Source organism: Oryzias latipes, chromosome 3 (assembly GCF_002234675.1).
Source record: "Oryzias latipes chromosome 3, ASM223467v1".
NCBI lineage: Eukaryota > Metazoa > Chordata > Actinopteri > Beloniformes > Adrianichthyidae > Oryzias > Oryzias latipes.
This window is the reverse complement of record NC_019861.2, coordinates 18,887,960-18,901,924: the sequence shown is the minus strand read 5'-3', so window position 1 is coordinate 18,901,924 and position 13,965 is coordinate 18,887,960. Positions and strand designations below refer to the sequence as shown.

Below are 13,965 nucleotides of genomic sequence, written 5' to 3'. Positions count from 1 at the left end.
CTGGCATGCTTTGCTTACCGTAATAATGGTTTTTGTCTTTTTTTTTTCCAAAAACAAAACAGAACAGACAGAAATGACGTTTTTTAAAAGATCTATAAAATGAAAGTCAGATTCTGCAATACATTTTCTAAAATGAATATTAAATCAAGATGGATGAGGTTTGGATCATTCTGTACTGAGACTGCAAACTGCACACAGCAATAGGAGCTTTTTTTTTCCATATATAGTTTGAGACTCAAACACACCCACAGCAGTGCCTCGTGTACTAACCGAACACTACTGTTCCTGCGGTGGTGGGTTGTAGGCGTCGGCTGCTGAGAGTTTGCTGATGCATCCATAAACAGGGTCTCTGGGTTCAAGTCCACTTCTGTGGGACTCACCATGATCTTGGCTGCTGACAGTAAAGCTGTTTTGCCTTTATTGTAGTTCTCCAGCACCTGTCAAAAGCACACATGTACATACAAGCACATGACTTTCCAGGGAAATGTGGTTAGACAGGAGGGTCATGGAGGATGGGATATGGAACATTTTGTTCTATCCATGCGTGTCTCTCCCAAAGAGGACCTCAACATCTGCTACCTCCAGTTCTACCTCCCGTCTCTTTCTCAGAAGGTCTCTAAACCAAAAACATGGCTGCTCTTTGTCCTGAAACCTTCTTCCACCTGTTCCAACAGCAAATCCAATGAAGAAGAAAAAAACGAAAACAAAAAGAAAAGAAAAATCTAAAATCCGCATTAAACAGAAAATCACTAAGATTTTGGAATCGCAAACTTTTCGATGATTATATGCGTTTAGAAAAACAGAGAATTGAGTTAAGTGATTCATAAAAAGAGGACAAACTTCAATCACATCAGTTAAAGGAAGTGTGTTATATTTATAATTAGTTAAAACAGAATACTTTGGTATAAAAAATGATGAGTGAGAAAACAACAAAAAATGAACAAACATTTGACAATTAAATGATGACAAAGTGGCAAAAAACATACAAAATGTAATTATAGGTTTATTAAGGTAAAATTACATAAATATCACTGACGTTTGGATTCTTTAGATGGTTAGAGTCAAGAATGAACATGTATTACTTGGAGTGCAATAAATGAAATATAAAGACATGAGTGTTGCAAGTGATAAATCACAGCAAATGTATGGCACTGACCACATCAAGTGCATAGTTGACAGCACAATAACAAAACAAAAAGAAAAAAAATATGAATAAAAACACTTCATGGAACATCAATATAAAGGAAAAATAAAAAGGAATAATAAAAATCACTATCTAATTCAAGTGATGAGAACCAGGATGAAGGTTGTAATAGGAGAAACATGCTCTCTTTGTTGCTTCATCTGCCTCTTGAGGGGAAAAAAATCTGAGAAAAAAACCTGAAAAGGTGCATTTGAAAAGAAACAAGGGATAGAAATCCGGTGAGGAGCTGCAGCCACTGAAAGAAAAAAAAACAAGCACAACTGAGAGGGAAGAAAGGCCATTAATGTGGAAGAAATTAGGTTACCATGGATGTTTCCTAAATACAAAGACAACTTATTAGGTCTATATAAGTGGTGTTTTGTTGAGCTCAAACTAAAAGGAATAATGTACTTCACTGTACTTGACAGATGAGGGAAAGACTCAGAAGAAGGTTATAGCACCTGATTAAGTACTTTTGACCCATAAAAGCTGTATAATCACAAATTATATTCAAATCAATTGTAACTCAGCAGCTATTAGTCCTCTGAAATTTTGCACAATCTGTCTTGAGGTTTCGACTAATTTCTGTCAGTCTGTATGTTCCTTAAATGCTTTTCCATACTTTTCAATTATTCCGTCCATTTTTTTGGGACATTTGGCTGCTTCCCAGTGAAGTCATTGGCACTTGAGGGCTTTTCCTGAGAACACACGTTTATGGAAAACCAATTAAAGCCGTTCAGAAAAGCTATTTATCATTTTTACTTATTTCTGCAAATGCAAAACTAGTCAAACTACAACAGTGGGAGTGTGCATGGCTGCTTTCAGCAGGAAAAGGGCAGAGTGTATGCCAAATCTGCAGTCTTTTTAAGAAAGCTCACAGTATAATAAAGTAGTCTTTAATGCTTACACTTATAAAAAAAGATAATTTTGTGTTTAAAATGAAAGGCATCATCTTATATTTAATACAAGGCTCAGTACACACTCACTGTTAAGGTTGGTTGCAGCTGAAGAACTAGTTTTACACAAAGCTTACGCAACAGAATCAGAAGTACAGTTTAAAATCTGTGATCCACCATTATCTGAAGGTTGTGGGGAGGTATTTTGCATCTCCTGAGGAGTTTTTTCTATTCGAGACTCGTTGGATAAGGTCTCAGGAAGACGAGTCGTGACAGCATCTTCGAAGGGGTGACAGACGCGTGGTACAGACTGGGTTTGTGGTGGAATGTGTGAATTGTTGTCAACTGGAATTGCTTCCAAGTGTGTGGTAGTAGTGGCGTTAGAAAACAAAGGGCCAGCCACCAAGCACGGCTGAGAGGCAGAGGTAGAGTCTGATAGAGGAGCTGGTGGAGGAGAACCAGACTCACAAACTGGAAGAGAGGAAGAAGAGACTACAGTCAGGGGGACAGAGACATCTTCAGTTTCAGAGACAGAAGAAGCAGAGTCTAGGTGGATGAGAGAGGAGGAAGCAGATGCAATAAGGTGTAAATCTTTCTGTGAGGTTGTAAACAGAGTGGTGCTGCACGATGGCTGAATGACTCCCAGCTCCTCTGGTTCCAAATTATCATGCTCAGGGAAGGGACAAAATGGTTCCAGTACCTGCAGAAAAAAATCAAAAGCATCATACTACAAACGCAGCACAGCACACACCTCTACAGAGACTCACAAACACAACAAGGACGAACGACAACACCAAACATCCAACATGTAGGGTTCATTCCACGGCACCGACAAATAAAACATCCAACACAGATTACCGTATCTTTCGGAGTAGAAGTTGGGCTTTTTCTTTTTTTGCATAGTTTGCGAATAATACTCAGGAGCGACTAATATGTGATTTTTATAAACACAAAAAGGCTCATATATAGTTGTTTGCCCACTAACAACCGCTAGAGGGTACTGTAGGTGTGTATCAGTATTTGTTACTGACTGAAGCGCAGAAGAAGAGGCACCATCCAAAACAAACAAAGTAGAATCTGATCGTTCTACTCCTGAACTTTATATTTTTCTTACTTGCATTAGGACATTTTTTTTTACAGACACAGAAGTGATTCTGACGCAACATTGTACTTTTTTCCCAAAAGTACAACTTATTCTCCAGTGGTACTTAATTTCTCATCTTTCTTATGCCTTTTTTTTGGCTGCTACGACCTGTACTCCAGAAAGACTTAGAGTCAGAAAAATACAGGTATTTGCCCTCATTAATACCCGCCTATACACAAGTTACCCTGTGAAAACATGACCTGGATGAATGAAAATCTTCACAGACAGCCCATTATCAAAACTGCTGTTCCGTCCCAGACGAACCAGAAAAGAGCATGAGTCAACTGTGAGGGAACAAACCCATGCTTTGAGACAAGAGCAACACAAAGGACATAAGGAAAAAATAAGAGCTTTATGAGATCTCCCTGTCAATATTTAAAAATCCCTAAATCTTTTCAAAAATTAGATTTTTATTCCTAAGCAATAATAATTCCTCTGTAGTCTTTTCAGCCACCATGTGACTCCTTTAAATGTTCATTCATGACAAAAGCCTGGATTTATTAGATTCCAGGAGAAATACATAGATACATTTCCTAAAAATATCAAACCACTGACATCCAAAAATAAAAAAAAAGGGAACCCAAACAATTATATTTAGAAAGGAACCCCCCAACATAACTTGCCATCGACACCTGGTGTTGGTACACAAACATGTCCAATAAGCCAGTTTTTAATGTACACCACACCCTCAGCAATATATGACAGAACACAACGAAGCTGACCTTATTTAGGCCCTTCATCACCATGTGGGGCATGTGCTCATTCAGCATGGCGGGTGATATGATGACCTCGTTGAAGGCCTTGTTGTCTCCCCACAGAGCCGAGTAGGTCGGCTCCTCCTGCCCACAGCTAAAGAAGCAGAGATGGTCGGACATGGTGGAATGCACAAATGCAACACAACAGATATAACTTGGTGTTCAAAAAAACAAAAACAAAATAAGGCATGAATGAAAAATATATACATGCTCCAGACATTCTTAATTGGAAATATATTTAAAAAAAATTGCAAAAGGCCTTTTTCAAAACTCGCCAATCTAATTTATCCCAGAAGTAAGCAGATCTTTCTTTAAAATGTTCTTTTATTGTGATTTGTAAATATCCTCCAACACAGAGTATATGATGATTTAACTACATGAAAGTGGGCTCCTTTACACAAATGTTTTATAAAAAAGTATTTAATGAAAGTGAAACACAGCTCCCATTGACATTAAATGTAAAGTTGCCTAAATTCTATCAACTGTTTATGTCCACATTTTCTTTCAAAAATTTAGTTAAACTGTCTTTGGCTGCTGTTTATGGCAATAAAAGCACAACCATATCCTTATAGAGTGATGGTGTAAAAAAATAATAGAATAAATTAAAAAAGGAAAACAAAATTATCTTATTTATTAATTTTTATGAGTAAAAAGAGAGTTTTTCACAGGTTTGTAACAAGATACACATGACAATGCTACAACTCACACTACATTTTCATCATTCAGTACCTAAATGACTGTAGTTGTAGCCAAACTGTCCCATGATGCTGTTAACTCCTAATTTCAAAATGTAACTATTATCTTGCCATAAAGGTGAACAACTTTTTCCATTTTTACCAGGTCTCTGGTGGATGGTTGTGCACCACATGGATGATTTTGCCAGGGGGGTAGAGAGGAGTGGAGGCTGACAGGGCGATGCTGAGGTCACTGGGGTGAAGCCACAGACGACTGTTGGGTGGTGGTGCAGGCTGAGGATCATCTTCCACTGGAAGCTCGGATTTGGGAATGCACTTGGTGCCTCCTGCAATGATCCTCCACTGTTTTCAAAAAAAAGTGTTGGTGGTGATTATCATAGTACTTTGTGAAATGATGCAGCTGTAAGTAAGTGTTTGTCTGCACAGTCAAGTCAGATTTCTGTAGGAAAGGTACCAAGAAAAAGGAGCATATTCGGGTAATGACATCAGCACGTTCACCTACATTTTAAATAAAAGCAAGCAGTGGATTTTTGACCTGTACCAAAATTAAATTAAGATTACCAAAGTGAAAGAACAGCAAAAAAATGACTACATCAGTGTTTATTGAGAAACAAAAATTCTTTGCGCTGCAGCTTTGCTACAGTTTGTTGTTACTTATTGATTTTTGCACCATACCTGGTGCGATGTCTGATATTTCTTTCAATAAAATGGACTTCAACAAATTACAGGAAGGCTACCATCCTTTGCAATGTTACAGAAAGTCTGACAGGGAGTATGTTACCTTCGGCTTGTTACTTTTCTGCAGCACTTCCAGAAGGTGTCTTCGGAAACCTTCCAGTTGTGACAGACCGAGCCTACAAGGAACCACAAGCCAAGGTAACACTGCAGACAAGTGAAACTAATAAAATACAGTGGCAAAAACAAAATATACCTTGGTACTAGGTCTTTGCCCAATACCACAGCTGTGACAAACTCCTTTGAATACTCCATGGCATCCTCACTACAGAAGGAGAAAAGGTTGAGGAAAAACAAAAGTTCAGAGATAAAATCAAACAGAAATGGTATTTTTGACCACATCCAACATTTTTGGTGTTTCACTATGTATGGCTGCCATTTAAACGCCAATAGCAAATATAATAGTTATAACAGTTATTAGTATCATAAAATTGGCTAATTCAATTAATTTCACATTATGATACAGCACTCAAATTTCACTTTATGGGTTCCAAAAGTGACCAAAAGCAATATACTATGAGCAGAATAATGAACTGAGTGAATTCACATTGTTTTTGCCTAAAGGTCAGCTTCTAAATTTGTATAAAGACATAAAGGCACAACGCCTGATGACACAGACAGCAAGAGAAGCACGATCAAGAGTTCTGAACATGGCGTCCGTAGAAATGCCTTGGATGTGTATTAGAGATGATAGGCAGTTTTAAGTTCACAGAAAATGAAACAGTGTTAAAGAAAAAAAAGCCTGGCTTATAAGCTTTGATGATGAAAAAGATAAGTACGATTATTTGATCTGAGAAACTCAAATGTCGCTGCAGATTACAGGTTCTCACTCAGGATGTGGCATTAAAAAGGTGTCTGAGAGTCTCGACGGATTCTGGGTGAAATGTCACGAACAGTAATGTATTTGGAGCTTCTGATGCAACATCAAGCACCGTCAATGTGCATATATTGATGTTAAAAAAACAGCATAGGTAAGCAAAGTGATATGTACTTCTATTTCACTGCAGCCAGTGCATTGGAATCATCACACAAAGAACTGCTGATATTTATTTATTAAAAGAAAAGTGACAGTTTTTACCAAAAAAGACCATTCTTTTATTTATAACAGAAATGTTTCACATTATTGAATCTGTAATAAGAATTATTACCTTTTCAATATTTTAAAATCACACAGTATTTTTTGAAAAATGACATGGTGTCAAACAAAGGAAGTAAACGGCAGGATTAGATGCAAAAAATGTAATAGTTAACCAAAAACATGAACAAATGTACTTTATAAATAATGTAAATGAGGAGGGATTAACAAGTTACATTGATGTGGGAGGCTAAAATAGTTCTTTAAGTTGTTTTTGGGTTTATTCATAGTAAAATTATATAATTGTAATGAATCTTTAGTCTTTTTATTTGATAAAACAAGGAGCTCTGCTTAGAGAATTTTGTTTCTTCATGAAGGCAGTTTAATGAAGTCAACTTTTGGTGGTGTTGGTGGAGAGGCAGTGCAATCCCCACATTGCAGTCAAAGTGTCCTTGGGCAAGACACACTGCTCTTGGTGGTCTGGTTATCTTTTTGTATGGCTGAAAAGCTGTAATCAGTGTGTGGATGTGAGTGTGCATGGATGAATTTGACTTGTGGCTGTCACTTTGGGGCTTAATGAAGGTGGAAAAAACCTTTTCTAGGGACACCCCATTTACCATTTACCCTTTCAGAATATGAGAAGAAGTTTACCAAATGAACGACATCTCTGCAGTAGGCATAGTTTTCTTTTCTCTTTACTGATTTATTAATAAGGCAGAAAACTTTTGTTTCCCACAGTCTGACTCACCTAAGGAGGCCCCCAGGGGGAGAGTAAGAGTAGCAGTGAAGGTTGGGGTACTGAGGTCTCAGCAAGAAGGAGAGGATAGCAGCAGTGCCTGCTCCAAGGGAATGTCCAACTATCACCAGCTCATAGTGCATGGTGCCCTTGCTCTGCGAGAGGCAATGACAGCGTTTAAACTCATTATAGAACAATTCCACAATCACAGATTAGACACTCACTTCTCTGTGGACAATAATACTCATGATAAAGATTATAGCATTATTATTTTCTGGTATTGCAATGAATAAAGCACTTGGATTATGTTAACATGAAATCTCAACGATCCAAAACAAGGACTGTTGCTGAGGCAGCCCTTCTTTGCCGAGCTTGCTGATCCTCTTACCAGGTCTCTTCCAAAAGCCTGTGACAGGATCATTTCCTGCTCCAGTTTCTTCTTAATGTATTCAGCTGAGTAAACCATACCCTGAAATAAGGGACACAAAGTGTGCGGAGTACAACATTTTAGTCTCTAGACATCTGTTTGAAAGATCCACAGAAATTACTTCATTACTAGCAGGTTAAATTTCCTTTAAAGACCCACTCTGATGAAAATTGCTTGGTGTTTTTAACACGTTCTCGAAGCATTTTCTCATGATAGAGGACATATATAAAGAAAGTTGAGGTCAAAATTACATTTCTGAATATTTCTTTATTCAAATTTTGAATCATGAACAGACAAAAAAATGCAGTTTAAAAAAAGAGCTTATTCGTGATGTAGAAGATTTGCTGTCTGGGCCACGAGCTCCGCTGCTCTGAGGTCACACCAATGGGGAGGGGAATGGGGGGGCTGGTTGCTCTGCGCCAACGATCTCGCCCACAACTCAGAAGTAAATTTCGATTGAACTACTGCCGCTCTGCAGAAACTGTCCTAGGAAGTGACAGTTTTTTTTACAACACAGCACTGAAACAGCTCTGCTCAAAGTCTCCAATGACATCCTTCTCTCCTCTGACTCTGGACAGCTCTCCATCCTCATTCTCCTGGACCTCACAGCAGCATTCGACACCATCAGTCACTCCATCCTGCTCTCACTTCACACTCACCCGCTGTCCAACAGACATCAAAACATGGCTTGAACACAATTTTCTCAAACTCTACTGTGACAGGGCAGACAGTCTTAATTCACCCCAAAACCATCACAAAATACATTCATAATTTTCAATTAAACTTCAACAACACCACTTTCTCCGTCACCAGTCATCTGTAACCTTGGGTTTCTCTTTGACACCAATCTATCCTTTGAACATGTTAACCAAATAACCCGGTATGCATGTTTCCACCTGAAAAACATTGCCTGCCTCCCCTCATCCCTCTCTTTTTCTGTTACTGAAACCCTCATTCATGCCTTTATTACCTCCCGGTTAGATTACTGCAACAGCATCCTTTATGGCACATCCTCTAAAATAATAAATACGCTACAAAACATTCAGAACTCTGCTGCCTGTCTGCTCTCACACAAACCCCCTCTCGTGAACACATCACCCCTGTCCTCCAGTAGCTCCCCATCGCTCAGCGCATCAAATTCAAAGTTCTCCTCATCACTTTCAAAGCCCTTTATAACCTGGCCCCGCCCTCCCTCACCGATCTGCTCCTGCATCACACTCCATCCCGCTCTCTGCGCTCCTTTGATGCAAACCTTTTGTCCCTCCCCTGTCAGACCAAGCATCGAACCTGGGGAGACAGAGCCTTCTCCATTGCTGCCCCGACCCTCTGGAACACTCTGCCCCAACACCTCAGAGACAGCACTGACCTCTCAATGTTAAAAAAAAAAAAAAAAATCCCTAAAAACTCATCTTTTTAAAACTGCTTTTAATATTTAATCTGTCTTTTTTATTTTTTTATTTTCATTGTATTAGCTCTTGTTTTTATTGACTGTTTTTCAATCAGGTGTTGTGAAACGCCTCTGTGTGCCATTAAAAACGCTATACAAATAACATTTATTATTATTATGTCTTTTTTTGCTTAAAACTGCTTGATCATAATTGAAAAAGCCACTGTGAACTCTTTGAAAGTAGCTCAAAAGATGATTGGAGTGAGACTTTAAAATCTTTGACATGTTAGAGGTGTACAGGCTGAAACACAGACAGACTAGAATATGTAGGTCTGCGTCGGACCTTGTGGCCAAGCCAGGTGCCATGCTGCTCCTCCACAGGCAAACGCTCAGAGTCACCCGTCAAATCAGTCAAGGCATCCTGAAACAAGAAAAAATAATCAGTGGGAAAAAAAAGTCAGACAAACAAAAAAGTCCCAATAGTAGCTCATCAGAGCAAGAAAGAAGACACACACATACATGAACATACACATGCACGCATACCCACACAGCTAAATTTAAAATCTTAACCTGGCTCCATTTAGATGTTATTACGCTCTAACATTTTGCAAATGGTAACCTTTGTTTTCAAAACCATATATGAAAAATCTGCTTATCAGCTTTAAAATAAAACATATATTTCACTACTGTAAGAATTGACTATTGGTCAAAATGTAGTTTAAAATTATGCTTGCCAATGCTTACATTGAATGAAAAGAACAGGACATTTCACTCAGAGCTGTAAGTCATGCTCACGCTCTTAATCTGAAGGGTGTAGGAGTTTTAGAACACTGCACTGAACCATGAGAAGTTCACCTGCTCTGGAGGAGTTTATCTTGGGAGGGGCTAAGGTGAGAGTAGGGTCAAGTAAAATTTACTGGTTACATTTGTTACATGTTTTAAAACTGACAAAAAACAGTTTACCTTTGGTGAAAGGGTTCCTCTGATACTGATGACAACTTTCCTTTTTACATGGTCCACTGCCACAAAAAATGGAGTTTCGTAAACCTGTGTGACAATGGAAATGAAAGAAGAAGAAAAAAAGAGTAGTTCATCATCGTAAGTAAAAAGAACAATGAATTTGTCTAGCTAAAACAAGGAGAAATCTACAATAAACCTCCTTCAAGCAGGCATGCAATTTGGTGAATCAGTAAAACCAAAGTGTGAGTTGGTATTATGCATGTCCAAATCTTTAAAAGAAGAGGGACAAAGTCAAAAACGTTTTTATGAAAGCCCCCTTTAAAAGTCTAAAAGCAAGAGAGAAATTAATTTATGAAGTTTTGTGTAGTTGGTTTTACATTTTTGTGCAATAGAGTTTATGCTAATTTCACTATTACCTTTACAAGAGAAGAACTCCTGATGTGGTTGATGTATAGTGACTGTACTAACGTACATACAGGAATAAAGTTTGAAGAAACACATAGGCCTATATAATTAGATAAATAGCCACAAAACCTTAACAACATTACTGGAATGTATTCAATTCTGATCATAATAATATATACTACAAATCTGATCAATTCTGTTTTACAACACAAGTAAGTTTAGATTCTTTACATTATATATATTTTGATTTAAATTCAAAAGTAGTTTTTTATTTAATCAGTCAGTAGATTTAATACATTTCATTCAGTCATCTTACAGTTTATTATTGTTCATCAACAGGCAGAGTGCTCTCCACTGCAAGCCAAATTGACCCATGCACAGATCACTCTTTATTGTAAACAGCTTTCAAGCATTACACAGAATGTGTGGAAATCTGTATTTACATTGAGCCATTAGGCAGATGCTTTTATCTTAAACAATTTAAAAAGGAGCTACATAATAAGCAAAATAAGTCGGTCAACTCCTTCTAGGTTAAGTGTACTACTGCAGCCTCAGACCCTGCACTCAATTGTATTTATTTTACTGTGTTGCATGCACTTAAAGATACTTCCTTGTCTAGTTCTTGAAATCTCTCACAGCTTTATATATTTGCCTAAGAACTCTTGTGGACTAAAAAAATAAGGAACTGCATGCAGAAGAATATGTTATTATCAAAGGCAAATGAACAAGTACATACCTCTGGCTTAAATTATTGGGTCTAGACCAAATTGTGGTGATGGCTGGATAGCTGATAACGTTTAAATACTTCTGTTACTCTTACATGGTACATATTAGACTAATTCATTAAGGGAAATTATGTTAAATCTAAGAGGGCATCTTAATGGTTTTTTTTCTGAACAGGTCATCAGATATGTACTGTAATATTTCCTATGGTGAAATAAAAAAAGGTGTTTAAGCTAAATGGCAAATTCTTGCTTTCGATTTCAGTCATATTTCTGATTATAAAAGACAAGAGTTTGCTGAACCCCTTTAGGACTTTACAAGATAATAATGTTTGCAGATCACGTTGTGCAGTTGTTTAATGCGACTTTGGGACCATCTTTGGTTTCACCTTTCTACTGAGCAGAAGCAAAGAGAATGGACCACATCACTCCTGTTCTCAAGATTTCACACTGGCTACAAGTACTGCTGCTAGTTTTTAAATTACTTGGTGGTGTGAGACCCATATAACTGTCTGATGTATTGGTGGTGTAAAACCCAAGACAGAGATCTGCTGAAAGCTATTAGAACTCAGAAGAAAAGAGAGTGAAGCTGCTTTCAGCTTGAAAGATGAAAAGCATCTCCTTCAACTGTTTCTATATTGAAGCCAAACGTAACATATTGCTATTTTCTGTTGCCCTTTTTTTAAAATATTGCACTCTTACAATGTATTTCAATTTCCTTTTGTCCATTTGGATTTTATGTTTATTATCTTTAATTATTGTTATTTATTCATGCTGCAAAAGTTCAAGCATTTCTGTAAAACCCTTCAAATTGCCTGTGTGCCCCTAAAGTGCAATTAAAATTACACTGCTTTCCCTTTTACACTTTGCCATGCAAACTCATGAATGTGTTCCTGCAGTCCTTATGTAAAAGAGCGCATATCTGTGGCAGGAGACTCTTTAAGCAGCTGTGTGAAAGGGGCAATGATTTGACTCACAGCCCAGCAACAAGAGCAGCTCTGCTGACTCTGTCATCAAACATTTTTCATCTTGGCTCAATTCACAGTTAGGAGTCGGCGTATTTATAGTTGGAGGCAGCGTCAGTTAACATAACAGCTCCACTGTGCAAATCAGTGGCGGCAAATGCAGGGTTATGTCAGGAAGACCCAAAGACAAATGAGTCCGAGATTGTTGCAATAATGACCCACATCTAAAACACATTAAACTGTTACTCTTGTCTCCTCAAAAAGATTCAGCGTATACTTTGATTTACTTTTGTGGCAGCTGCTAAATTACAAGTAAAAAAGTCTGTGGAGGTTTAGAAAGAAATACTTCTTTATTCACTTTTTTCTTTTAAATTAGACTTTGACAATATCCTCAAAAAAAAAGAACAGATAAAAATTATTCACTTTTTTTTTTAAAATTAGACTTTGACAATATCCTCAAAAAAAAAAGAACAGATTAAAAAATCCACTTGTTGAGGGAAAAACTACAAAGGGATATGTTACTTGTTTTGTACATTTTACTTAAAAAAAACATTTACAGTGTGACCAAAACACTGTATGAAAATAGAATTTAATGTTGTAAAAAATAATTTGACAGCGAATGAGGATGTATGTTAAAGAAAGGAGGAGGGGAAAAAAAAGCTTAAGACACATTAAAATGCTGTTCGAAGGCCTGTGTGTCAGTGAATGAATGAGTGTGGCTTAAAGTGAAATAGTTGTTTACACGAGCAGAAAGGCACTGCACAAATGAACTCTATTTACTTACTCGCCTGGGGGACATTTAGAAGCAACTACAAGAATGCCATTGGGTCGTTCTTATTCACTAACTGCAACTGCTGAGATACTGAAGCTTCTTAACATGTGTTTACTATAAACAAGGCAGGATATTGTAGTACTCAGTACCTTCTCCATTTCACCACAAAGTATCCTTGTTCAACTAATCAACTTAAATTAAATATGAATGAAGTTTAACTGAACTAATCACTGTGGTGTATTAATTCCTTTTTCTTAAAGGGGTTCTTGAAAGAGCAGACCCTTAACCCTTTAATGAACCCCTTGTTGGCTGAATTTATTTTCCAATTATGAAATGTAAAAGTATCACATATATTATGCTTTCAAGTAGATGCTAAATTACCGTAAGTGAAGTTTGGAGCAGAAGTGGTTTGATGTGTATTTAAATTGATTTCGCATTAATGGGGTTAGTTTATTATTAAAAATGTGGTCCTGTCTCTCAATAAGATTGAATTATCTTGCACTGTTAACCTATCCTCACCTGATCAAGGTCATGAGTAACATAAAAGAGAATTTCATCAATGTTAATTTTCACAAGGATTCCTTTCTGAGTTATTAGCTTCTACAAAAAATATTAAAGGGGGTGGACCATGATTTTAGTTTTTTATTAAGCTATATACACTATGTTTCCAAAAGCATTTGCTCACCTGCACACTGTATATGCTGGCAGTTGAATATTTATAATTAATCCATATCAGACTTTAACACGTTGTCCACATATGTTAAATGAAGCTATAATTGATATTACAAAAATAATTTTAACTTAATTATTGGTATAAAATCTGAATTTCAATTATTCTGATCCAGCTCTCAACCCATCAACCCTCCCTGTGATTATTTAAAGGATTAAATGAATAAACTCCAGGCTGGCTTCTTAAAAATGAATAAATATGAAAAGAGCCAAAAGGGCCAGTCTTTTGCACGGCTCTTTAAAATCAACTGATCCAAAAGATTCGGCTCCCTAAAGGGAGCCATAAAGCCCATCACTACTGTGAAGAATGGCCAAGTCTTTTCTGGGGCTTTAAGAATATTTATAGCAGAAAAACGGTTTGCTTTTGAGACACAGAAGC

General features: G+C 37.2%; 1 protein-coding gene across 4 annotated transcripts in view; it reads right to left on the bottom strand.

Annotated features, from left to right (window-relative positions):
- Positions 1–13,965, bottom strand: part of dagla (diacylglycerol lipase alpha) — a 38,546-nt gene that overhangs the window by 4,093 nt on the left and 20,488 nt on the right. For 3 of the 4 annotated variants that reach the window (XM_023953428.1, XM_023953429.1, XM_023953430.1), the window contains 10 exons: positions 9,997–10,080; positions 9,377–9,454; positions 7,608–7,688; positions 7,232–7,374; positions 5,605–5,673; positions 5,455–5,527; positions 4,816–5,015; positions 3,946–4,072; positions 271–437; positions 19–36 (listed from right to left, as the gene is read on the bottom strand). In XM_023953428.1, coding sequence (XP_023809196.1) covers positions 19–36; positions 271–437; positions 3,946–4,072; positions 4,816–5,015; positions 5,455–5,527; positions 5,605–5,673; positions 7,232–7,374; positions 7,608–7,688; positions 9,377–9,454; positions 9,997–10,080 — 1,040 coding nt within the window. The remainder of the gene's footprint in view (positions 1–18; positions 37–270; positions 438–3,945; positions 4,073–4,815; positions 5,016–5,454; positions 5,528–5,604; positions 5,674–7,231; positions 7,375–7,607; positions 7,689–9,376; positions 9,455–9,996; positions 10,081–13,965) is intronic. The other variant, XM_023953431.1, reaches the window with a different exon arrangement.